The sequence below is a fragment of the Pseudopipra pipra genome, chromosome 15 (assembly GCF_036250125.1).
Source record: "Pseudopipra pipra isolate bDixPip1 chromosome 15, bDixPip1.hap1, whole genome shotgun sequence".
In the NCBI taxonomy this organism is placed as follows: Eukaryota; Metazoa; Chordata; class Aves; order Passeriformes; family Pipridae; genus Pseudopipra; species Pseudopipra pipra.
The window spans coordinates 8,529,517-8,556,366 of NC_087563.1; the positions used below are offsets into that span (position 1 = coordinate 8,529,517).

The 26,850-nt window shown below is 44.4% G+C and overlaps 1 protein-coding gene across 5 annotated transcripts in view; it reads right to left on the bottom strand.

Annotated features, from left to right (window-relative positions):
- Positions 1 to 8,333: 8,333 nt before the first annotated feature.
- HTR4 (5-hydroxytryptamine receptor 4) overlaps positions 8,334 to 26,850 on the bottom strand; it is an 87,658-nt gene continuing 69,141 nt past the window's right edge. For 2 of the 5 annotated variants that reach the window (XR_010434509.1, XR_010434511.1), the window contains 2 exons: positions 10,952 to 11,135; positions 8,334 to 8,926 (listed from right to left, as the gene is read on the bottom strand). Coding sequence is in view for 1 of the 5 variants with exons in the window: in XM_064671706.1 (XP_064527776.1) it covers positions 8,839 to 8,926 (88 nt within the window). In the remaining 4 variants the exon portion in view is untranslated. Of the gene's footprint in view, positions 8,927 to 10,923; positions 11,136 to 26,850 lie in introns of all 5 variants that reach the window. The other 3 variants (XR_010434510.1, XM_064671706.1, XM_064671708.1) reach the window with 3 other exon arrangements.

Here is a 26,850-nt window from a genome sequence, read left to right on the forward strand (position 1 = left end):
AGAGCAAAGAGTTGCAGTTGCCATTTGGGTTTCTGGTTTGTTGGTCTGTGGATCCTGCACCAAGAGCTGACATCAGCCCCAGTTTGCTGGTGGGGTGGGGGGTGTTATGAGTGTTTTCTCTTGCAGGTTCTTATAGAACTATAGAATAGTTTGGGTTGGAAGGGACATTGAAACTCATCCAGTTCCACCCCCTGCCACAGGTAGGGACACCTTCCACTAGTCCAGGTTGCTCCAAGCTTCATCTAACCTCACATTTCCAGGGATGGGGCAGCCACAGCTTCTCTGGGCAACCTATGCCAGGGCCTCACCACTCTCACAGGGAAAAATTTCTTCCTAATATCTAATCTAAGCCTACTCTTTCAGCATGAAGCCATTCCCCCTTGTCCTGTCACTGCAGTTCCTAATGAACAGTGCCTCTCCAGCTTCCCTGTAGCCCCTTCAGATACTCGAGGGGGCTCTGAGGTTTCCACGCAACCTTCCCTTCTCCAGGCTGAACAGCCCCAACTCTCCTAGCCTGTCTCCAGAGGCAGGAGAGTTCTCTATCCTCTTATGATTTTAGTGGCCTGCTCTGGACTTCTTGATTTTGTCACCTGCAGAGGCTTAACTACATCAGAGAGCTGTCAGCAAAGAGTGAGGGCAGAGAAACCAGGTACCGACCACGTGCTTCTCTCGGATTTTTTCATAGCACTCCGTCACTTGCCACGCGCGTCCCTTCTGTGCGGGACTGGGGCCCTCGGATTTGAGTTTCCAGCTCGTTCTCCGGTGCGATCCCTCTGGAAGGGTCCGCACAGGGATGCGGGGCCCGGCTGGATGCGAACCCCTCGGTGGGCAGCAGGGGGAGCTCCCGCCCCGGCCGTGCGGGACCCCCGGGCCGGGCGTCCTGGGGACACCCGGGGGGACAGAGGTGGTCCCGACACACCGACCCGGCTGTGCCTGACCGCCCCCAGCTCAGGGTACACGAGGACACCCCGGGGGGACAAAGGTGGTCCCGACACACCGACCTGGCTGTGCCTGACCGCCCCCAGCTCAGGGTACACGAGGACACCCCGGGGGGATAAAGGTGGTCCCGACACACCGACCCGGCTGTGCCTGACCGCCCCCAGCTCAGGGTACCCCCCCCGGGGGGTACAGCTTCCAGGTCGTAAAGGGATTTGATATTTTGTGTCTGAGCTTCCCCGTCTCTGCATTTTGTTTGTTTTGGGCAGTCTGTTTTTCAATTGCCATGGCAAGGGAGGTTTTCCGTGGGCCTGCCCAGTTGTTAAACGTTTCTCAGGGAGCATCCCAGATGTCTTCTCTCTGTGTGACGGGCTTCCCTCTTCACACTGCAGTCTGGCCTGACTCCTCTCGTTTTTCTCTGGCAGGAGGACAGGCTGCTGTCACTGCACATAAGGTGACTGAGTGATCCTGCTCTGCTCTTCTTTCTGCAACACAGAAAACTCCAGCTGGGGCTTTTAGCTTTGCTGTGCTCCTGTGTGGCAGCTTTGGGCTAAACTATGAAATCCATTTAGAGCCCACTTAACAAACAGTGATATTTGCATCTGGATATATAAGGAAGCTGTTTGCTAGAGTTCAAAGGCAGCTTTGCAAACATTTAATCTGATAGGTATGGAAAATGATAAAGGAAACTCTGATATGGCTGTATCACTTCTGTCCCCTGCTTCCTTGATGTGCTTCACATTCATGTGCCTTCAGGGAAAGGATTAAATAGGAAGGATTATCTTCTCTAGGTTAGGTCTGACTCAACAACACATTTCCTGGGTAGGTTATATCTTTGTTGGATTTATGTGCCTCTAGTGCAGATGAACCAGTCAGAGAGGTGTCCTCTTACAGTCAGTGAAGAGAAATGAGCACTTAGAGGGCCTAATTCAGCTGGGCAAAGGTAGGTATTGATTAGCTCTCCACGAATTGGGAAATGAGTCTGAGGTGGCTTGTGCCACTGCAGGCAAGTGCTGGAACTGCTTTGCCCACAGCAAGGAGGGTTAACAGCTCCTCCTGACAGAGGATGCAGTGATCCCAGCTGGGAGATGCTCAAGTGCCTGAGAAATGTTATCTAAACAGAGAGTACAGAAGGTAAATAGATAAAGGAGAAAGTGAGCTTGGGAGGGTAGAGAGGAGCATGAAACATTGTGTTCAGAGGTGGGCACTATGCTGGTTCTTGCTTTTTTTCTCTGATTTAGGAGAAAGACAAAATCGCTGTTTGGGTCTTTTAAAGGATTTTGAAAGTGTGTTTTTATTCAAGAAAAAGCTATAAGGAGTTGATGGTAGAGAAAGGAATGTTGCCTCTACCCTCACTCTGGTCTCTGAGCTTTTCAGTGTGTTAGAAGCAACTACAAACTCCATACCTTGACCATGATTCCTGCTAGTTCAAGCCATTCAAATTTAATCCCTTGTCAGGGGGATGACAGGGAAATTGTATGGACACGTGTGCAGTGCATGTGATAACAGGACAGCCAAAACAAGTGCCCATCAACTGGAGGGTTTCCATCAGCTCATTAACAGTCACTGGGTGCTGAGAGGAGATTAACTGGTTTTTGTTTGTTTGTTTTTTTTTATTCAGGAAGATTTAATCTATACAAAAATTGAAAAAACTAAAAGCTTTTGTATATTTTTATGGAGTTCATATTAGTAGAAGAAAACAACAGATTTCTCGCCTTTTGTCATGGTAGTACTCAGAGAGGGCTCAGGAAATCAAATGTGGAGAAAAAGATGGGATCTTAAACTATGGAGGGATTTACAGCTGACAGTTACAGAATGAAAATGCTGTCCTTGGCTTCAGCATTTACAAAGATGGGTGAGGAAAACTCTTCAGAATGACTCAGAGTCTGCCGTGTGTGGGCTGCCTGCTCCAAGAAACCATCATTTGGCTGGAACTGTTCTGTATTTTTCATCTGTGCTAAGAATTAAATGGACACGATTTGGACCCAATGGGTTGGTTCTGTTGCACACTATTAAGTCAGGCTGACGTCAATAAATGCCTTAAATATCTTTTGATTCTTCATTATCTTTGCTGAGCAAAGACATTTTGGAGTGTATTCCATTCTGAAAGCCACAATCCTTTGCTGAGATGATCTTTAGGATGAAGATATTTGTTAGTAATACCTAAATTGGGAGGTATTTTGAGTTGTGCAAAAACATTTAAGTACAATGAATGCTGATTATTCACAGATCCCATTTAGGGACAGTGGGGGAATGTAGGGTAAAATAAAAACCATTTTGAAGTGTGCTGAAGTCAAAGGCAAGGTGAGTATAATTTAGCTCTCTCAGCTCTGACTCATGTTCGGGTTTTTTGTGGTTACCTAACACATTTCCAATATACATTCTCCCCCAAGTGTCCTTTGTTATAACAGAGACTCATGGAGGACCAGAGTTTGCCAAAAGAGAATCTCTGCAGCAAGGGATTTGTGCTATTCAACATCAAGGTGACTCCAACAATGGTTTTCATGGCTCAAATGAATCCATTTGGATTGCACTGTTCCTGCAAACCAGACCAGCACCACAGAGCCCCCTCCAACCTGGGCCTCCTTCAGGTAACGTGCCAGGCCAAGGTAGGGCTCCTGTGACTGCAAATAAATCGTAACTAGAAATTAAATAAGCTTAATAGGACAGAACCTCTGTAAGCAAGAGCAGAGGGACAGTCAGGACCAGGGCAGTGACTGTCCCCCTGTGCTTGGCACTGGTGAGGCCACACCTCACACGCCATGTCCAGTTCTGTGGCCCCTCACAGCAAGAGAAACACTGAGGGGCTGGACTGTGTCCAGAGAAGAGAAAGGAGCTGGGGAAGGGTCTGGAGCACCAGGAGCGACTGAGGGAGCTGGGGGGGCTCAGCCTGGAGAAAAGGAGGCTCAGGGGGGACCTTGCTCTGTACAACTCCCTGACAGGAGGGGGGAGCCAGGTGGGGGTCGGGCTCTGCTCCCAGGGGACAAGGGACAGGACAAGAAGAAATGGTCTCAAACTGTGCCAGGGGAGGTTCAGGTTGGACATCGGGAGGAATTTCTTCACTGAAAGGTGTTTAAGGAATGACTGGGTGTGGCACTCAGTGCTCTGGGCTGGTTGACAAGGTGGGGATCGGGCACAGGTTGGACTCGATGACCTTGGAGGTCTTTTACAACATTAATGATTCTGTGATTCCGAATAAGGGCTTCCCACACACCTCTACAACTATTCCTCAGATCCCACTGTGAGCCCCTTCTCAGCTCTGCTCACACACTGCACTACAATGTACTGGGGTGTAATGCAGATGGAAGCTGTTGCCTTCATTTTTAAGCCACTGTGGTAAATGTTTTCACTTCTTCCTGTGTGTATACAGGCATCAGATCCTGCAATAGGAGCAGGTCACATTGTACATTTCTGCATTAAATTAAAAGGGTTTTGAGGATTTACTGAAAACATTTTGCAAATTGTTCTACTGAGATATTTTCTACTTTTTTTTCCATTGACCTCTCCAAGATTAAAAACTGAAGATATATTCAGTGTTGAAAAAACTGAAGGATAAATGCGGAAGGGACGTTTCCCCATAAGGATTCAGCTGTCTGCATGGTGTTTATGAGCATGACCTGCTGGTACTCTTGGGCTGCAGCCATATCTCCATACATCTCACTAAGCAACACAGCTGCTGCCTGCCTCAAGCACTGACATTTACAGAGCGTGTATCATCCAGTTATTGCTTCACATCCCTCCAGACAGTCTTAAACATCAGCTAATTAAATGTATGGCCTCTTCTGCACCCTTCCTGGGAGCTTCTGTTTGGTGAACGCTGCTTCCCATTGGTGTCTTGTTTATTACAGCTCTGAATTTTACTTTGCAGCACGATTCTTTCTGTCTGAGTAAACTGAGTATTGGAAACATGGGAAGCTGGGCAGTAGGAAGAATGGCTCAGCTTATGGGGATATGCACCCTGACACTGCCCAGGGCCTACTGGCACACAGATTTAGCCTTAGGCTATGTTTTTAGTTTGCCTTTGGAAGGAGCCAGCCTGTCGCTCTGCTTCCCTCTTTCAGCACAAGCAACCCAAATGCATCTTTGAATTTCCTTGTCTGAGCCCATGCCCTGCTATCAAAAGTCATGCAAGATCCTAGAAATACTTCTGGAGCCTACAAAAATGCAGAAATATGGGAATATGACTGTGTTGACAGATCTGCCTCCTGAAGATAGTTTAGCAAAGACCCAGCCAATTTCTCATTAGCTCTCTGTTCTGCCAGCACATTACCTCTGGCGAGGAGAAGTGTCAGCAGTTGTAATCCAAGAAAACAGCTCCATCAGGCACCATCCTGAACGCTTCCAAGGCTTGCTGCGTTCCAAAACATGTAAAGTGTTCCCAGACCATAAAGTGCTGGTGTGATCACTCACTGATGAGTACTAGCATATTTATGTGAAGAAATAAATACATGGTTATTAGAGTGAATCTGTGAAAGGTGGCTGGAAAGAGATGGAAAGGAAGGAAGAAAGAAGCTTCCTTTTTTAGTCAGATTCACTGGGAAACTCAGAGAAACAGCTGCACAAAATAATGTTTGACTCCCTGCTTGTAAATGCCTGTCTTGAGCGTGGTGCCCAGAGCAGTGAGAGCTCTCAGGGCAGATGTGAGAGATCAGGTGGGCACAGCACAGGTAAAGAAGAGAGAGGGAGGGCTTAGAAACAATCAGTGGGGAGAAAGAGGCAGTGCATGAGAATTTGGTGCAGGAGGCAGGATTGTTCTGGTAGATAACAATTAGGAATGGGTATTACAATCCAAGGGCTCTCAGTATTTTCACAGAGTCATTAAGGTTAGAAAAGACCTCCAAGACCATCGAGTCCAACCTGACTGATCCCCACCTTGCCAACCAGCCCAGAGCACTGAGTGCCACATCCAGCCATTCCTTGAACACCTCCAGGGATGGGGATTCCACCACCTCCCTGGGCAGCCCATTCTAATGTGTGGGAGCCCTTTCAGTGAAGAAATTCCTCCTGATGTCCAACCTGAACCTCCCCTGGCACAACTTGAGGCTGTTCCTCCAGTCGTGTTACTTGTTCACTGGAAGCAGAGCCTGACCCCCACCTGGCTCCACCCTCCTGTCAGGGAGTTGTAGAAAAAGCAAAGAAGGGCCGGATTCTCCCTCCCTGTTCTGGCTGTTGGAGTGTCTTGGAAGGCAAGAAAGTGTAACTTGGTCACATCATGTGTTTTGAGTGAAAACAGCCAAGAAATGAGCATGAGCTGGAGTTCACTTCAGTGCACACAGAAGATTTTTTTATTTTTAGAAACAGCCAATGCATTACACATTATTCAGCACAGGCAAAGGCTCTGACACCACCAGCCAAGAGGGTCAATGGGAAGCTAAACTGAGAGGCTGAAGGAGCAGCCACCTTTAGCAAAGGAAATTGAGTCTGGGTCCTTTCTGTGAGACAGCTCCTTTTCTAGAGAAATTCTACCATTACTGATGACAGACAACGTCATTTGCTGGGTTCACAGAAGCTTTGCTGAGATTATTGACTTACTAAGCAGGAGCTGCCAGGTGGCTCATGACAGGTTTGCTGAGTCCAACAAACAGTTTGTCAGACATGACACAAGAACGTGGACATTTTGTGTTTGGTTTTTCATTCAAATACTGTGTTTGGAATTTTTTTCCCATCACAGTTGTTGACCATTTTGGCTAGTGAGCTACTGCTCCCATTGATAGAGCCCATTGATAGAATGTTGCCTGTGAGGAAATTGCCCTGTTGAGGAGTTAATTTTAAATTAAGAGATATATTACTAATGCACATAAAAACATAGGAGAAAACAACACTTCAAGGACAACAGCAGAAACAAAAAACACCATTACTGTAGCATCCCCATGCTGCTGATTCCAGATCACTCCAAGAAATTTCACACCAATATTTTGATGCCTTTTAATGGGGACAGAGAAAAGCTTAGGATTTCTCTAAAATTTGACACTTGAGGTGAAACCAAGACAACCTGTTCTGCAGCCTCATGTACCCAAATCCTGACATAACCAAAGTGAGCAGTCCCGCACAGGGTGAGGATCACAGGACTCAAGCAGGCCTGGATGGATTTTTTTACAAACTTTCAATAATGACCTTTCTTTTTTCACTCTTTGCTCTGTTTTGGTGTCCACAGTAGAGTTGTTTTGGAAACAAAGCCCTGTAAAAACAGGTCATTGCCAAACAGGTCCTAATGATAAACCAGGAGCACTTTCCATGAAAACACCAACAGTTTGTCTCTTTCTAACTGCCAGCACTTCTCTGCTTTGGTAAGTGTCTGGTCTTCTAATTAGGGCTATTTCTCCCCCGAGTCCTTTTGAAACCTAAAGGGAAATGCTGTGAAGTTTTGTCAGTGAGTTTTATGTGGAAGAAGTATTTAAAGAAGTCAGACACCATGGCAGGGAAGCCACTTGTTTTTATCATGCACAATTTTTTTCCTACTGAGCAACATTTTTGTTTGTTCAAAGCAGGATTTGTCTGTTTATAGTAAATACCTGTCACATAGCAACAGAAATATTACTAAATAATAATACATAAAATGTTAAGCTCCTGGGTCTAGAAGCTTTTAATGAAAAAAACACATGTTCCTGATAAAAAATAATAAATAATGTCACCTTTTCTATTTACATTAAAAATAGCTGTACATGATTACACAATATAACAAAGTACAAGTTTATTTTCTAGGCTCAGGGTGGCATCTCTGGGTTCGATCTTCATCTAAAAAGGGTAGAGGCTCATAGTCTTGATCCTGCATATTTCCTACTGCATGAAGATCATTCTCCCAAAGTTGTGAAGTCTACAGCCTTGCTCACCCTTTCCATGCAAAGGTGGAAGCAGCTCACAAGGAACATAGCAACATCTACATGCAGGAAGCAGCTGAGGACTGAGATCTTTGCAAGCAGATGTGCATATGGTGATATTTGAAAATCTTGAAACTTCTTGCCTCAACTGGAAGGGAACCGAAACAAATACAAAAATAAAGGTGGAAAATGGAAGTGGAAGTCTCTCTCCCTAATGTAGCTAGAAAAGTTTATTAGATGGTGTAGTTTTCAAGATGGCACTTAGTGATCTATTACAGACTGACTGTCTCTTGGCCAACCTTTCTTTTGGGTCAGGATGCCTAAAGTTTGCTCAAGTGAGCACAGCACTGGCAGCTTGCCTGGGTTTGAGGGCCATATCCTGTCCACTGGCCTCCAAATGGCAGAGGATGGATAAGGCTTTGGGCCCATGGGCTGGACTGGAGCAGTGCTGGCAGGGCCCTGTCAGAGGTGAGATGTCTCTGTAGGTCCCATTCCAGCTTGTCAGGCTTCCACCAATGAACGTGGCCAGGAAACACAATAAAAGCATTTACAAAGCTCTGCAGGGTTGGGTGAACCAGCAGCTATAATCAAAGGGCAAATGTTCCCCCTTATTTTGCTGAAGAAAACATAGTGCTGTTTCTCCCCCGACCATCCAGTCACCACGGGCAGGATCTCGCACAGATAAAGCAGGGCTTTAGTCTCACATCCTGATAGGGCTTCAGCCAGACCTTGTGATCTCTAAGACTGCAGGACAGAGAGATGACTTGTACACAGAGGGCAGCTGGAAAAGGAGAGCAGAAATCCCTTCACTGAGTGGTTTGTATTTGTTTTGTGTCCTTACGTTGACAGGAATCACCCCCTCCTGGAATAAAGCTGTGGCATAGCCATGGTCCAGCCATCCCTGCAGGTACAGGAGTCCTGTACCTTCCGTCCGTCTCACAGCTGGACACCCATGTGAAGTCAGTGTAGGAGGCACCATGACAATGCAGATGAATGATTTTTCAACAAGTCCTGCTGTCCATGAATCCTTTGGATATCCCAAAAAGGTTCTTTCAGCTGGACCATTCCTCTGTTAGGACCATGACTAGAAACAGGACTCTTGGGATTCAGGGTCGTTGTGGATGGGAAGCTTCTCATGTTCCTGATGATGCCCATTGCGTAAAACAGTGTACCTGGAAGTGGAGAGACATAGAAATTGGTTAGTGCCAATTAAAAGGACCTGATTACCTGCTTATGTAAAATGAGTTCTTGAAAACCCCAAAGTACATCTTAAGACAGAGCATCTTCCAAATATGCAGATCCCACATAAAGCAAAGCAAATCCCTTCTTTGTTCCAGGACAGGAAACCAAATCTTTGGTTTGAAGCAGTCAAGGCAAACCCTGAAAACCAAGAACGTGCTGGGTTTCATGTGTCTAAGGTGAGCTGGATGAGAGGAATCCAGACAAAGGAACTAAAAAACACTGATCACCTGTGGGTGGACTGAGCTGAAGGCACTTCAGTTAATGTCTTCAGTTCAAGCATTTAAGGAATCATTTGAGACTTGCTTGGGAAGGGAATGCTGCTTAAGATGAAACCAAGACCAACATTCCAGGGCATTTCCACTTAAAAAAGACAGTCATCTCAGTCTAGGGCCAATTCTAGCATGTCTTATCAAACCAGTGCTGTTCGGGTGTTATGTCCTTTGGAGGTATCATGACCTTTATGATATTTCTCCAGGCTTTGGGCCAGATATGGAAAACCAGAATTGAGCTGTAAGAATTACATGTTATCTCTTACCCTGTGCCTCATCTACCAGCCCATCTCCTGCTGCTCATCCCAATGTGGCTCTCTGAACAGGACTGTTGATTGAATCTGCTGGTGACATGAAACTGTTTTCCCTAAATGGTGTGCAGTGCTTTGCAGGAATAAGCAGATCTGAAGTGATAGCAAAACTGTTGGCTAACTGGAGTAAAACTAATTTAGCACATCTTTCTTGAATTTTACATCTAATCATTCTTGCTTTCAACCCCCCTGAAGGGTACAGAGCAAGCCAAGTATCTTCCCTTGGCAGTCTGTTTAATTTAAACTAAAGCTGAACTAAACCATCCTCTGAGTAGGTCTAGAAGGAAAAAGCTGCAAAAATAACTGTAAAAACATATTTTTCCCTTGTTCAAATGCATATCAGGGAAATCAGGTCTCTGTTAAGACTTTTCTCCTGAATGTTTAGACATGTAGATATGTTATTTCTCTTAGTAACAAACATCCAAGACATACCTGAAACATCTGTATCACAATAAAGATAAAAAAGAAAAAAGCCCAAGAAAATAGAGGAATATATCAGTTCTCTTCTTGTTAGCAGAGTGAAGTACTATCAGCCTTAGGGTTTGTCTGAATAATCACTAAAAGCAGCCAGGAACTTTTTCTACATGTTCATAAACTGATACTGTGACATCAGTTTACTTGGTGTTATTACTCAGGATGCATCTCCTACTCAATCACTGAGCATTTTTGGGACTTAGGCTCCTAACTGAGGTGCTTGGAATGCCACTGAAATGTCTGAAGTAGATGATTTGAATATCCTACCAATTATGTAGCTGTTAGTTCCAGGAGATCAGGCATGGCCTCAAAATGAAAGCCAGGGTATGAACTGTACTGCCTGTCTGTGTTTGCTCTAGTGATTATTCCTGCAGAAATTCACCCTTTAATGTACTAGATGCTGGTTTTCAACACAGCCAGGCTTGGTTGATTTATTGCAAGTCACTGTATGTGCAAATGTATCCACTGAACATGCACCCTTAATACTCCAGTTTTAATAAGGATAATAAATTTAGAAATCAACTTTAAATAAGGATAATAAATTTTAAAAATGTGCTCGTTCTCCCAACAAATTACAGACTTGATGCAAGAAACAAGAAAAGACATTTTGCGTCTAACACTGAACAGACACTCTGATGAGATGACCATGAAGAATACAAGTCATAATGTAGTTTTAATTTGATATACCAAGTCAGACACGGGACACTGTGTGAGATGATCCACCAAGGAGACCTCTGGCATGGCAAAGTCTCTGCTACTAATGGGGAATACAGAGGATGAGAGCCAGGAGACCCCCTGCTCCATCAACAGGGCAGACATAGCTCGGAGCAACTCAGGACTTGCTCAGCAGCGCAACAGGGACTGAAAGCTCACTTCATACAGGATATCCAAAGAGCCAAACCTTCCTTGTTCTTCTGCAGCAGTCAGAAAGTGGTGCAAGATCAGCAATAGCAGGTGATGCCGTTTGTTACAGAGATGCATTAAGCTAAAGAGAAGTCATTAAGGTGTCCCGGGATCTCGTGTGGCACAAAGTGTCTGTCTGAAGCCTCTGGCAGTTGTTAGCTCAACACTTCCAGCTGTTTACCCTGTGGGGAAAGAGGACTGGTAGGAGAGGAGGAAAGAGCATTCCTACACAGGGTGGAAAAGCTGCTCTGCAGGGTGATGGCTTGCTCAGGTTCTGGCACATCATTTGTAAAAACATTACCAGCATCTCCAGGAATCTGTTAAAGGAGTCCTCTGCTGATGAGCTTTTGTGTTACTCGGCTTGTTTTCTCATACTGCAGTTTTCCCCTTCAAATGGAAGTTCAAAGCTACCTGCCAGTTGCAGAGCACCAACTTAGTGTTGGATAAAAGTTGGGATTATAACAGCCCTGCTTTTGTTCACACCCCCACGACTTAACTGATCTGCTCCCTGAAAATACAATTCATTTTTCAGGCATTAGACTTACTGCAAGCAAGTTTCAGAGAAAAGGCACAGCTACACCTGAAACTCAGTGTTGCCTCGCTCCAGGAACACACACCTGATATGCCTCAGCTCCCACCCCATGGAGACACCAAGGATTTATCTCACAATGCAAGGAGAAAACAGCACTCGAACCCTCCATGTGTGGGCTGAATGTTTCAAGAGAAACAACGAGGTAGGTTTGAGTAATGAATACATCTGAGGAAGCCATAGTATGCGAGAAGGGAAAAAAAAAACGTTAAAAGGTTTAAATATATTAAATAAATTATCAGCAGCAAATTAGTTGCTCAGCTTTCCTGCCTCTAATGGGTTCCTTCAATGGGATTTCTACGTGCTGGCACATTAAACCACCAAGCTCAATTACAAATTGAGGCCCCTGCCCTCTGCATCTGACTCCTCCCATAACTGGGGACAGTGTTCCAGTCATTTCCCCCAAGGCTCTACTCAGATCACAACCACCACCCAGCAGTAAAGCCCAATAATGGAAAGGCATTGCCACCCCTAAAGGGACCTACTGGAGACTATTCCCTACTCGCCAAATGGCACTTTGTGATGATGGCCAATTTGGAGATAATTGCTTCTGCATCTCCCACTGTTTCTGAAAGTCCAATGGACTCTTTAATTAACTGGTTGGATTAGCTCTCAGCACAGGAGGTTTTACAGCCCACAACCAGAACTGTGGGCTCCAGCATTATTATGGGAACTCAGCAAAAGCCAAAGAGAAAACACCAAGGGGGTGCAGTGGCTGCTTACTTTCATTCCCTGCAGAGCTATCTCTAACACCAAGTTGAACAATTTACTAAGAAAGCAAAGCCAAAAAATTGCTGGTCTCTGGCTCCCTGAACTTTAATGAAAACCACTCACCACTTTCCCAGAGCCTGGGGTCTCCCGATGAGCTCGTTCTGTGGGAGAAGAGCCCGACCCCGCCCAGCTCCAACCTCCTTTGTGGGAGTTGTAGACAGTGGGAAGATCTCACCATCACAGATAAACTGAATGCCCACAACTGCCCCAGCAGGGCAAAGCTTTCAGCTGCACTGAAGGAGGGTGATGGGAGGAAGACACAGCCATCCCAAACCTGCTGTAGGTGCACAGCTGCCTTTGGTGTACAGGGAAAGGATTTTTAAACAGAGAGCAGTTTCCATTATTAATTGCTTCCTTTTTTGGACAGTCAAAAGGTGGTTCCTGTTGTCCTGACATTCACTGAAGACTGAGGTGAGGTTTTGCAGTTGGCCCTGGGCTGGGTTTTGCGCAGGGGTGGTACAAGAGCTGTTAACTCTGTGGTCCCTGGGACTTTTGCCACTAAACCCATTCCCCTTCTGATCAAAAAATGAAGGTCCCATTGTCAATAGGTAGAGAAGAGATTTTGCAGACATGTCCAGACACTGAGAAGTCAGTGTTTCTGCAGAACCAGGGATGGGTGGGTGAATTTATGGTGTATATGTCTGTTACTGGTACTGCCAGGGTATCTTGGGTCTCAGCTGGGAGCACAAATGGCTGCAAAGTCTGGGGAAGTTTAGACATGAACTGTGCAAGAAGCTGATAAGCACCAAGTTTCATTATGTTTGCAAATTTTTTTTTATAATTTTATATTATAAATGCAAATTAATTACTGCTAGAGTTTATAAATACCCCTGGTAATTCAAGAATAGAAGAGAAAATCCTTGTATCAAATTCTGTGCTGCTCTTAGTTGTTCACATTACACTGTTTGAAGCCTGTAACACACTTCACTACTGGCTGCAACAGTGACCTCATGGATGAGCTGGACTATGAGAGTCTCCTCCTGGTCCCATGCGCACACAGTGCAGGAAAATTACACCCAACTGAAATGAAACTGTGATCCTTGGACATCCCTGTCCTGGGATTTGGGGTTTGTTGTTGCCAATTCATTGGTGACACCTTACAGGACTGATGGAAGGAACCTGGGCGTGGCAGAGTCAGGCAAGGAGCAAGTTTCAACTGTGGCATTCTTAAAAATCTAAACTAATAAGAAAAGAAATAATCCTGCAGGTTTCATGGCATTGAAACTTTTCCCAAGTTTGTGCCAGGTGCTATTTGCAACTCTTGTTATTTGCAGGAGCACCCAGTAAACACTTGTTGGGAATAGAAGAAGGTAAGATGTTATTTTGTAAGATGTGATAAACTGCAAAGAGAGTCCCATTTTTAATAATGGGATTTACCATTATTATGCTCAACCACCTAATATGGTAGAACTTAGAGTTTGCACATAGGCAGAATTTGGCTGGGGCCACGTTTTACGTGGAACTGAGCTTCAAATTTAAACTTTTCTTAGATTTGACATTGCATTGGTTCACAATTTATCTTTCCCTGCATCTTTCTTTCACAGCTGCAGAGCTCCTCAGTGGTTTCCCCTCTGGAATGTATTCAGCACCACTATTGTGGCTCCACACTCAATATCGTGTCTGTCTCTCAAAGCTCCGTTTCTTTCAGACAAACTTAGAAGAGAAAGAACAAATAACTCTCTTTGATATCAAATTGGGATTAGGGTTAACAATCACTTGGCAGAGGAGAGCAGGTTATTTTAATGAACACATCACTCTGAAATAAGCCTTTCACCATCTGTTCAGTTCCATAATTACAAATGCAAACAACATAATTCATAAATGTACTATAAAAGAGAGGGGAAGAGAGAACGGATTAAGATGACTGTTTGTTAGTTATCCCAGACAGTGATACATCTGCTTACTTTATTCCTGTTTCAGCAGCAGGCAGAAAAGAGTCTTTTATTTCTGTATTTTATGGCAGTCACTAACTAGTAAACTATTGCCTGTAGATGATGGAGGTGTTGCTCAGTGCAGGACAGTGTCTGGTTGGCATCATTATTTCCCCATGTCTATGATGGAACCACACAGGGCAGATCACACAGACTGAATCCCAATGGTCCAGGAATAAAATGTGAGCATGTTTTTTCAGAACTCAGGAAAGAGCCTGGAGTGGTTTCCAGGGATACAGGGGCTCCAGGTAAAGACAACAATCCTATTGTCTCCCTGAAAAGATACTTTTGACATTTTGGGAAACTGTGAAATCTTGAGAAACAGTCAGAAAATTGAGAAGAGTGTAAACATAAAATCCAGGAATCTCTGGAATTCACTCTTTTAATCTATGATATTTTTTCATTTTAAAAGAAGAAAACAAAATTTTAAAACCTGAGATACACAAAATGTCAAAAGGAAATGTGAATAAAATACGTTGTTCTATTTTCATTTTCTGTTGAAAAAAAATGAATACACATAGGCCAAATCAAATGTAATTTCACAAAACATTTGCTTTTAATACAGCTGCATATTAAATTTTCATGAGAGGAGTGTAGAATTTTCCCTCTATCTCAATTACCAGGTTCATAGACTCCATAAAATTAAAAGCTTTGCAGTAACTCTGTAAAGTCTGGGCTGAATGAGTCACGATTCCAGCCACTAAAGTGAACTTCTGCATTTGGCCATCAGTAGAAAATCATTATAGAAGAATAAGAAGAATAGCCCCTACCTACTCACCATCATTCCTGGGGCAAAATAGGCCAGAAATTAGAAACTCTTTTGGTTGAATGTGTATCAACATTGCTGAACAACATAAACCAATTTGATATGCCATGCTGCAAAATTAGCAATAGATCTAATCCTTTGAGGATGAAGAGCTCCTGTTGTTTGTTTGTGGGTTTCTCGCTTATTCTGAGATGAGCAAGGTGCTTCCAAGATTTCTTAGCAATAAGGTTTAAACTCATATGTCCCTTCCTTGTGCTGCATCGGATTAACCTGCAACCCAGAGGTGACCAACAAGTCATAAAGAGAAGCAAATATCATTGGACCTCTGCAGTCCTTGGAGAAAACATGGGTAAAATGCACAGAAATACCATCAAAATTCAATTTTCCCATTGCAGCTGAATGGTAAAAATCCAGATCTTGGGAAAACATTTGGATTGCTAAATTATTTATATGGCTCTGACAGCAATGTTGATTTAAAGTCCTTTGTAGTCAAATCTAAATACAAATTTGTCTCTGTCTCATGACAAGTGGGTTTTTTTCCACTCTTGGAGCAGCTATGCTGAATATCTTAATTATCTTTAAGTCAAATAATGCTGTTCAGACCTTGTGAGCTGGAATTAAGCCCTCATCATTTTTTACTAAGTTTCAGTTCGAGGTTTTAGAAACATCTCTCTCCAGCCTACATAATGCAGCCTCCCCTATATTTTGTAAGACTTCTACGTGCCTCCTCAGATTTAAAATTAGCAGCCAGTTCTCCAAGTAGGCAAAGCCCTTGAATGAGAGAAACATAACACTGGGATAAAAAAAAAAAAAAAAAAAAAAAAAAAAGACTTTCTTTGTCTCTGACAAGTCACAGGAAACACAGAAAGCACCTATCAATATGTTTGTTTCTCTCCTTTCTTTTTCCATTGTTCCATCATCCCTGAAGGATGAAGCTCACCTGTTCTCCCACTCTTACAAACCAGCTCTGGCTGCCACTTGCTTTAATGACCTGCAGCTCCAGGACATGTTCCCAGACCATCCCGGTCACACATGGCCACAGCATTCCCACACAGATCCAGGGAAGTCACTGGAGCTACACAAGGGATTACTGCAACACTGCCTGCTGGGTATGTGACTGCACTGACACACCAGCACTGCTGCTTCAGGCTGATGTACAAAACTAATGTTCATCTTTTTCCTTCTGGCAAACCAAGACTGAAATCCCCTCCAGTTCTTTTGGTTTTGTATTTAAGTAGATGCAGATCTTTTTTAAGGAGCATGTTTAAATGTGCAGGCGAATAATAACCTGAAATACGATTTTGAAATGAAATGTCAAAACACTTCAGCATCTTGTTTTCTTTTTGTTTTCTCCTGCTGAAAACATTTGCTGCATTTGACCCGATCAGTTTGTTTCCCTGGAACGGCAAGTGCTCATTTTCATCTTTCTTTTTTTAATTCCTTTTATTGCCAGGCTCTATTAATGAATTTCACAGATTATCCACTGTGGTCCTTTCCAACTCCCTCACTTTGATTGCTGAATTTGACCACTGTTTTCTCTTTTCCCAGTCTCCTTATGCTTCTTCTTGACCTGGATGATGTTTATAATTTTCCTATTTCCCACTGCAGGATGTCCTGCTCAGCTTTAGCTAAAGGCCTTGGACTTTGGGTATTATGAACAAAAAATACCCTTGGACTTGGGTATTATGTGACAACAACTGGTGATGAAAAACATCAGATCCACACAGCAACCAAGCTGATGGAATCAGTCCAGAGCTGCTAACTTCTTCCATTATAGATTTCCTTGTTAATGTTGTAAAAGTTGGTGTTTCCACATGAGAAAAAGCAACTTGGGCACTGAAGGACAGAAATTAAGCTAACTTTAAAATCAGTTAAGGAACTATTTGTTTTTGGTGAGCAAAATCCATTTGCTAATTATAAACACCAGGGTAAACAAGTAAGCACATGAGAGAGGCCATTCAGTGTCACATTGTGGAAAATGAGCACTTTCCCCGTTTTCTCACATTAACTCTCTATTTCCATTTCTCTCTCGTTAATGTTAAGCTTGGCACTACATTATATGCTCTAATTAGCTACAGATTTTGGCCTACAGTTCATTTTTTGCACCGTAATTAATGCAACATTCATAAGAGGCTCAAATCTGATAATTAGGAGAGCACTTGGAAGTGTTCAGACACATTAGAAATACACAGCAGCACATTAAGAGCAGTTCATAACTACCCACAGATGGGATGGCTCATAATAGGCTTCTGGTTTTAAGTAAGGTGTTTCAATTACTGAAATACAAGCAGGATCAATTAATAATATTCAAATGGAAGATAATGATTTTTATTTTAAAATGGAGGTCTCACCACTGGTATAATAAGACCTTTCATCTGCTAGGAAAAAAAACCCACAAGCCATTTGTCAAGACTGTGGAATGAAATAGTGAAAAAACCACTTGGGGCTGTTTCCTTGTGCAGTGTTCATATAAGGCACCTAAGGGGAAAAGCTGAAAAATATATTTTCTGGTAATGTAGTAATGGCACAAAAACTAAATAATAAACCCTCCAGTTGAATAACAGTTAATTTAAACACAGTGAAAGCAAATAACAAAAAAAACCCCAGACCAAAATTAATAATAAAGATTCTTGTTGGTGCCTTTAACATCTCAATTAGTTGAGATGTTGTAGGTTAAGTTGTAGTAAGTCTTACAAACTTAAGGTAAAGTTTATTTGGCTGCCTTTCCTTAGCTTTCCATCGTGCTCCCAGGGAAGGACAGCTCAGAGAGCAAGCACCATACTGTGTTGAATGGAAGTTTCCTCTCCTCTTTCCTTCTGACTCCAGGTTTTTCAATTAATATTTCTATGATACACATTAAGTAGCACATTCCTGACTTCAGACTGTTTCTCTCTGACAACCCACTGGGTACGAATTCATAGAACTTTACACGTCATATCATGAAAAATATTAACATGGCAAAATCTTAACTAGTCATATTTTGTAAGCATTCTCTTAAGAATAAAAGTCATACCACAGATGGGGGCATGGGAAGTGGGTGCTTAATTTGAGTAAAATCTCCATATTCTCCTCCATACAGCCCTGGTTGGATCGATGCACGCCAGGTTTCCTGTCAGTGCACTGAGGGCAGCAGACCTTCCATGCTCCCCCCATCCTATTCTGCTCCCCCATATTGACCCCACTTGCAAACATTAATTCCCTTCACCACTTTCATAGACAGTTTCTTCTCATTTTTAGCTTGGTTAAACCAGGTCCCAAGCCAAACCAGTAAGTACATATTGCTGGGTGGCTGTGTGTTCATTCCCCTGTTCTTCAGGAAGGATGATGCTTCCTTTGCTCATCCACCTTCCCTGCCAAGAGCTATTTCACAGTCAGGATGGATCATCTTAAGGAGTGTACTGGGGAGGACAGGAGGTGCCTTTGACAGCTTCTTCATTTTCATGTGATTCAGAGGTTGCTAAGTCCCCATTTTCTGTCAGCTCTATCCCCAAACATCCTGTGCTCGTAGCCTGTTATCTGACTTCAGCCTTTCCAATCTCAACAGGAGTTGTTCCCAGACATCTGCTTGTGAGGATCTCATATAAGAGATGCCAATTACTGCTCCCCTCTAGGCTCAGGGACCCTCTGAACTTCTGTGTGCAACAAGGACCTAAGGAAAACATTTTCTCATCAGACCATCCTCATGAGCAGAACTTCATCTCTCCTGAAGATGTCCAAAAGAAAAATGCCAAGCTCAGTCTGAACATTTGAATACGCCATGTCCAAGGATGCTTCTCCAAGTGTCGGGAGAGGAAAAATCTGAGGATTTGCACAGCTGCAAACAGCTTATATTTTTGGGGGGGAGGATGAGAGAAACCCAAGAAATGAGGGATCATAATCAAGCAGATATTTATTCCCTGGTGGGATTCATAGAGTAAAAACAGCCCTCAGCAATTCTTTTTGAGATTGTTCCTCAGAGAAATGCCTTGTAGATTGGAACATGACACTTTAGAGCTGCATTGATCGATGTATTGATTTTGATCACAGGAGGAGGTAACTTGTGCAATCAAAATATCTGGCAATCACCTGGGAGAAATGCACACAATAATCACTGATCAAGTCATATTCCTTCCCCTGCTGACACAATTAAGTTTGCAGTTTCCTTGCAGAAATACAAGGTGGGAAAATTAAGTTTCAGGTGAAACCAGTAATTTATTCTACTTGACATAAAATGAAATGCTGCCAGAAAACAATCAAAAATATTTTATGAATATTGAGTTTTTGGGTTGACTCAGCCAAGTTTGAGTCCTTTAAGCATATGTGAAGCTCTGAAGTTTGTTGGAATGGGACTGTGGAATACATATTTTCACTGGCATTCAAGTCACATATCATAGTTACACCTGCAAGTGACAGAGAACAACCCCAACAGTGGGCACCTAAATCTGAATGCTGGCAAGACAGATCATAAATATACTTGTCATTTGTGCTGTGGCAACAGTTACTGTATGATTTAAATATCACAATTCAGAATCAAGAGAGCAATATGCTCAGATGGGACAAATAAGCACAAAGTCACCAAATGTTATGCCAAATTCTGTTCTGTAAGATCAGCTTTATCAAGGTTTCACTCCTAAGCACAGGTACAAGCACAGCACAAGCAGTTCAGAAAGCCTGTGAACCCAGAACGTGCCTGGAAAGAAGAGGGGCTGTCCCAGCAAGCCTCAGGTACAGAATCTCCCTTGGATCCACAGATAAAACTTCTCCCTATACGAGAATTGTTATTAGAATTTCTTTAGAGTTTTCCTAGCACAAGAAATATCGGTATTTGATTTAAACAAAGAATATTTAAAATGTAAAAACAGACATAAAGAAAGCAAAACCCCAGCTGTGTTTTTCCTCATTTTATGCTGGTTTAGGTCCCTCAGCCTTAGTCAACAAGGTTGTCTTGGTCAGGTTTGCTTTACAGGGCGGGACCTGGCCCATGTCCATGCAGCATTTTCCCTGACAACATTTGCTCACCTGGCTGAGCTCTGCCCGTCTGTAACTAATGGCATCTCAGAGCCTGTGGCTGCCCAAGGGATTCCCAGGCTGAAGGAGGATGTTTAAAGAGAAAAATGCTGCTCTGACAGTCAAACACAGCTGTGAAAACATGCTGGGCATATTCCAGTAAGGACCTCAACTTTTTTTTCCGAGATCAGGTGGTGCCTTTTTGTTCTGTTTGCAGTTGAGAATATCTGCATGTGCTGCCTGGGAGGTCGGTTCTTTCACGCAGAGCTGTTTTCCTGGGCCAGGCTGATCACAGAAGTAGCTTCTTTTCCCTCTCACATAATCAATCTCTCACTGGTGGCCCCAGGCCTTCAACCTATGGACCTGATGCCCACAGCACCACAGTCCTACACTGTGTAGTAACTCAGATACTCCACTGAACCCAGCACTCTGTGTCTCTTTGTGTTTGTACCTGTGCGTGTAAAACCCTTATTTGTATATACCTGCTGTTAACATGAGGCTATTTCTGTTATTTTGTGCTTTCTTCTAGTCCTTCTGCAGATATGAATATCTTTCAGGGCCACAACATCTGGCAGACTCTCCCTGTCCATTGTTTTATATATTGCCTTCAAATCTGAAGTGCAGAAGCAAACAAATAAGTTCAAACTTCTGAAGGTTGTGCCATCCCCTTTCCTCAGTTGCCCCTGTGCCTCTCTATTTTCTGCTTCAGAGGAGACAACATACTCTATAAATCTCCACCTCAGCCTCTGCTTTGGTAAATAAATGCTGCTCAAATTTATGTTTGTTCCTTCTTGAGGAAAAGAAAAGCAATGATACATGTAGCAAATGGAACAGAAAATTGCTTTTCAGCCATCAAGTTTCAAATGTAACTGACTTAAGTTTTGGCTCTACTGCAACAATCAGGGGTCCATTCTCTTAAAAAATCAACCCAATTTTTACCTACAATCCTGTGTGTTAGTTGAGGCAACCTAAGATGCACTTTGCCCAATGATTTAGCAAATGGCTTCAAACTGAGGGTAGGTTTAGATTGGATATTAGGAAGAAATTCTTCCCTGTGAGCGTGGGGAGGCCCTGGCACAGGTTGCCCAGAAAAGCTGTGGCTGCCCTATCCCTGGAAGTGTCCAAGGCCAGGTTGGATGGGGCCTGGAGCAATCTGGTCTAGTGGAAGGTGTCCCTGCCCATGGCAAGGGTGTGGAACTGGATGAGTTTTAAGGTCCCTTCCAACCCAAATCATCCTATGATTCTATGACTAAGAAATTAAGAACACACTAATCTAGCTGTTGTCTCGGAGAGAGCTTGTAAGGGAAATCCTGTGTATATTTTGGTGTGCTACTGAGCCTCCAGCCATCCAGGTATGAACTCCTCCCTGTTTCACAGACATGCCTGTGTTTGGTCAGGAGAATGGGTGTGTTCCAGGGGCTAAACCCAACCTCTTTAAACAAACTTGCTTGGGGAGGCTGCCATTGCAGTGCTTCTGAAAAACAAAGTATGTGCTTTCATGAATCCAGCACGTCACAGCCACTTTGCTGAGCCAGTTTTGAATTGCTCAGTTTCATCTTCTCCAGCTGTAAATCATGTTGCTTAATTAATCTTAATTAAGTGTTGTGGGCATCTCTCGAGCTCAGTTATCTCTTTATTTAATTACAGTAACATACCATATAATGTTCTCTGTTTGATAGGATGTTTTGCACAATAGTTTAATCCAGAAGCTGAAAGAATTAATTAGTTCTTAGAATATGTCTCCAAACCGGTGGCCAAATAAATGGAATATTTGTCACAAATGCCTGGACTCGTTAGTCATCGGAATCTATTACTGATATTGAACACACAGACTCAGAAACACATTTCCTGGTCCTGGGTTTTCAGATCTCTGTGGTCTCTTCTGAAGTAGAAATCAGACTAATGTTGAGTATCTGGCATTTGTCAGCTGAGAGGCTCAGCCACAACCCAGTAGAGTTTACAGCTCTGCTGTGGTTCCATAAGCATTTACCCCCTCTGACCTGGCCCTTCTCTGCATCCCCAGCCACGGCCTGAGGTCTGAGCCAGCCCTCCAAAGGGACTGACACTCCAGGAAAATGGGCACACCAGCAGGACCACTGCTCCTGGAAAAGCATCTCCGTATTTGTGAAGGCTCCATGGGAAACAGGGCACTCCCTCCCCTAACACATGCCTGTGTGTCTTCACGTGTCCATACTGGTTTCTTTGCCCAACAAAGCTCAGAGCTGCTGGCCTCCCTCTCTTCCTTTGCCAAAAAAAGAAGCTGGGATGGCAAAAAATGGGACATTGCAGCAAAACTCTTGCAGCAAGGACAGAGGAGAGCAAAGGCAGGGGCTGCCCCGAGCCTCCTGTGGCCCCCAAGCTCCCAGGGCAGCATGGCCCTGATGCTCCTTGAGCTCTGCTCTGCTTGTCAACTTGTGATGACTTGTGTCGTAATGATCTTCTCTCTTTGCTGCAAATGGCTGTTGTTCCTTCAGCAATACAAACAGAGGGCAGCACAGTGAGGGACACAACCCCTGAGATGGACTGTTTGAGATGAACACTTTCCACTCACCCACCCAGACAAACACAGTCAAATCCAATTCACTTTTAAGTACAATACTTGCTAAAGGTAAACATACAGAGCCTGACTGGTTTGCTCTCAAAATTCCCATGAACTTTCTGCTTCTTCTTGGACCAATCAGGGAGGTTCAGATGGATCAGCAATCTCTCCACATGCAGGACACTTGGAATTTTTGAGTTAGGAGACTGACGAGTGTGTGATGATCCTTGGAGACTCAAACATGAGTACTGAGGGGGAATTGCTCCAGAGAAGCATGCAACTTTCATTCATACTTCAGGAATTGGCTTCATCCCAATGGAGGGAAAGTCCAGCTGGCCCAAAGCCCTCACAAGCATAAATGCTGGTTGTCCAGTACATATGGCAGTACCATTCAAAGAGCTATGACAATGATACTGTTTATAGCTCTGGAAATGGCGCTGCCATCTGCACCACGGTGCAGCGGCTCATCCCAGGACGTGGCTCTGCAGGGCCTGTCCCTGCCCTGTGTCTCCAAGTGTCCTGCTAAAACATGGCACAACTCCAGGGTCATTGGCTGGAATAAATGAGGATGGAGGTGCGACTTTGGTTGAGAAATCCCTGCCATCCTAAGGAAGAGCACCCTTGGAGGTCCCATGGATGTTGTCTGGAGGAGAAGCCTTCAGAGGTGCTGGCTCCACAGTTTTCTGCTTCTGGCAGTTGGGGAAGCATCAGCCCAGCACGATATTCCCTGCAGGGGCCAAGGAAGCTGCTGCAGTGGTGCAAGTGGAATCCAGTGACACGAGCACACACACTCATGTGCCGGTTTCCTCTTTCACCCAGGAGAAAAAGAGAGATCTTCCTCTCTTTCCTGATTCCCCCCATGGCACATTTACTTTCCTTCCCTTTGGATTCAAGCTGAGCTGTTGCACTGCCCTCCCCTCCAGGGTCAGCTTGGATATACTGCACAGCACTGGAGTTCATTTCTCTTGGAGAAAAGCACATGGCATTCGCAGGGGAGGACGTGCTGCACCTACCGAGCAAATTGCCAGCCATACACTTCCCAGTCAATCCTGGTGTCAGGCTTACAAGGAAGGACTGATCATTCCTCTTGCCCTTTCCAGCTGGAAGCCTGTTCTAGGCTCAGTATTTCCAGTTGTTCTTTGAGACCATTCTTCAACACTGCTTTGGAAAATTGTGCAGCCCCTCATTTCTGTTGCTGAAACATCTTTCCAAGACAACTATTGTATGACTACAGCCATAACTCCCACCAGAGATTATCCTCATCTCACTAATGCATTGTTAACGTAGGAAGAAAGACAAAAAGGAGCTTTTCCTTCTCCTTGGCAGTGACGTCTTGCAGTATCCAAGGATGATTTTGGGAAAAGGTTTGAGTTACAAGTTGAAAATACTTTTTCTGATGCCTGGAGTGTTTGAATCAGCTGTGTTCCTATGACAGGCACTGACAGCTTTTCTCTCAGTGCTTTTTAGCCTTAAAAAAACCTCAGCATGATCTCAAATAACTTTCCTGCAGCCACACTGAGTATCTCATCAATAACAACAAAATCAACTGAGGGACTGAAACAAGGATGAAGAGAGAAGCAGAAGAACAGCAGTTTTATCACCCCAATTCTATCTCTAGATCATGTAAAAGTCTTACCAGATCAGACTGGTTTTTGTGACTTTTTAGCATAGATATAGTGGAAAATCAAGATGTTTCTCCCTGTGATTAGCAGAACAAGGAGAACAGTGTTATGTTCAAGGGTTAGTGGGTCACAGGATTTGGCAGCACCTCAGCTTGGACTGTTCCAGGCAGAGGTAATAATTTCACTGAAAAGTAGAGATAGCAGCACACAAAGATGGAGACTGTAGAGCACATCTGCTTCCTCTCTTCAGCTGGGCTTTTTGGGAAAACTGCAACCAAGATAGGGTTACAATAAAGTGACGGACATAGGGATGTTGTAGGGCTAACAACATGTGGCCATATGATGGGAAATGACACTGGAGAAATTGCCAGAGGGATGAAAGCAGACAGAAACACTCACACGAGGACATTTCACAAACACCTGACACAAAGGACTGAAGGAATAACAGGCACGTTAGACATCTACAGCTGCAATTTAGACCTTTGTGCTCAGAGGCCTCAGTGAAGCCTCTTAGACCCCAGAAGAGCTGTGAACCTGCCTCATGCAAAATCCTCAGGAGCCTCCTAACCTGGGTCTGAGTGAGTCTGAGCTGTGCAGCCCCATCCCATCAGCTCACACAGGCTGGCACTGGTGACAGCAGCTTAGTGAGCAGAAACAGATCTAGAATTCTCAGCCATGAAGGAGCCCAGGGGCCTTCCAGAAGGTGACAGGACATGGTGAAAGGGTCTGAATATTGCTGAAAACCAGAGCTGCTGTTCACGGCTCCTGAGATGTAGGAACCAAGTCCATCTGGAATGGTGTGGGGCGATACTGGGAAACTGCTCTCCCTGCCCTGGACACTGCAAAGGGCCCGAAGATCTCTCCTTTGAGGAGCTCTGCTTCATGGCTGCTCTTGTACATGTGAGTGTACCCAAGGCACAATCCAACCAGCTCTGAAACACCCCAGACTCTCCTAATCCTTCGAGTTTCAGTGGTGGCCAGGAAGTATTGGATGCTTGAAGTTGCTGTGGGTTTTCTTCTCTCCTACTAATGTGCTCTCCAAGAAGTGCTCAGTGTTCCCTTCCTGTTTAGCAGGGATACACTGGCTGTGCCTGAGGTCCCTACTAGTGTTTGCCTACCTCAAATTAGCAGCTTATGCAACTCCCACTGGCTGCTTTCAAAAAGACATTTTGGCAACCCCTTGTTGCTGAGAAATGTCCTTTATGCCCCATCCCTGGAAGTATTTAAGCCCAGGTTGGATGGAGCTCTGAGAAACCTGGTCTAGTGGAAGGTGTCCCTGCCCATGGCAGGGGGGGTAGAATGAGATGAGCTTTAAGCTTCCAGCTCAAACCAGTCTGAGGTTCTATTATTTCCTCCAGACTTTGAAGGTTAGTTCTCCATCAGTGGTTGGGTGTTCTGGAGTGCAAAACTGCAAAAGCAGGTTAAGTGCTGATACAGGTAGCAGACTGCAACCTGATCACAGCTCTGACTCCACGTCTGCTCCATCCTACCCAGGGAACCTGGCTATGGAACATCACAGATGGAGGAAACAGAAACTGCGTTCTCCGCTTTGAACTCTGCTGTCTTACAGCAACTGTTGAGATCTGCTGCCTCTCTTCAAAATCTGAGTGTCCTAATGAGGAATAAACAAAAGCACTGAAGGGAAAAAGGAGAGGAAACCCCCTGCCTGCCGCAAATCTGTTGGGATAGTTGGAGGTTTTGTGGGTACTGTGCTATCTCCCCAGGGTCTGTGGCTTTGTCAGCTGGATGCCAAGGACGCAGTCTGGGGCACAGGGGAAGGGACTGGTACATTGAGATGCTGGAGCTGTTGTGAGGGTGTGAAATGGAAGGGCCAGATGCTTTCTGTGTGTCTCCCCATGGAAGATGCAAAAGGCTGGTCATATCAGCCCCTGTGACTTGTCATCCATGTTTCAAGACAGGGAGACTGTCACTGTGAGCACCAGGATTTTCTCGGTGCTCAAATGAGCACTGCTCCTTTTTCCTGCCCTCTTTCCAGAAACATCTTGAGCAAGAAGCCAATTTCACACATATTCTGCTTATCTTTTTAATGTTGGGGCTGCATGTCTGCAAGTGCCTGGCCCCTGGAGCATTCCCATGATGCTTGTCCCATGGTGGCAGGAACCCAGCTGGAGCTCTGCACACCACCTGAGGGAAGAGGAAGCCTCAGAGCTGTCACAAGGCTTAACTGACTAAAGACAGGTACTGGAATTTTCCACATCCCATGGCTGTATCTAAACTCTAAGAATAGCAGGGGGTGGTTGAGACAAAACAGAGGGTGGTTGGGCACTGAACAGGCTCCCCAGGGCAGTGGGCACGGCCCCAAGGCTGACAGAGCTCAAGGAGTGTTTGGACAACGCTCTCAGGGACATGGTGGGATTGCTGGGGTGTCCTGTGCAGGACTAAGAGCTGTACTGAATGATCCATGTGGGTCCCTTTCAACTCAGAATATTCTGTGATTCTGTGAATTATTAAAAGTCCTGTATGCTTTATGCATGGATCAGACTTGGTCCAGTCAAGGGCCACAGAGAGCTCTCCTATCCTGAGCACAGTCTGTGACATAAGGAGGAGGTTGTGCTGCTCTAATGTGAAATGAATCCCAGCTTGTTATTGTCATGGAATCACAGACTGGTTTGGGTTGGAAGGACCTTAAATCTCGTTCCACCCCCTGCCCCGGGCAGGGACACCTTCCACTA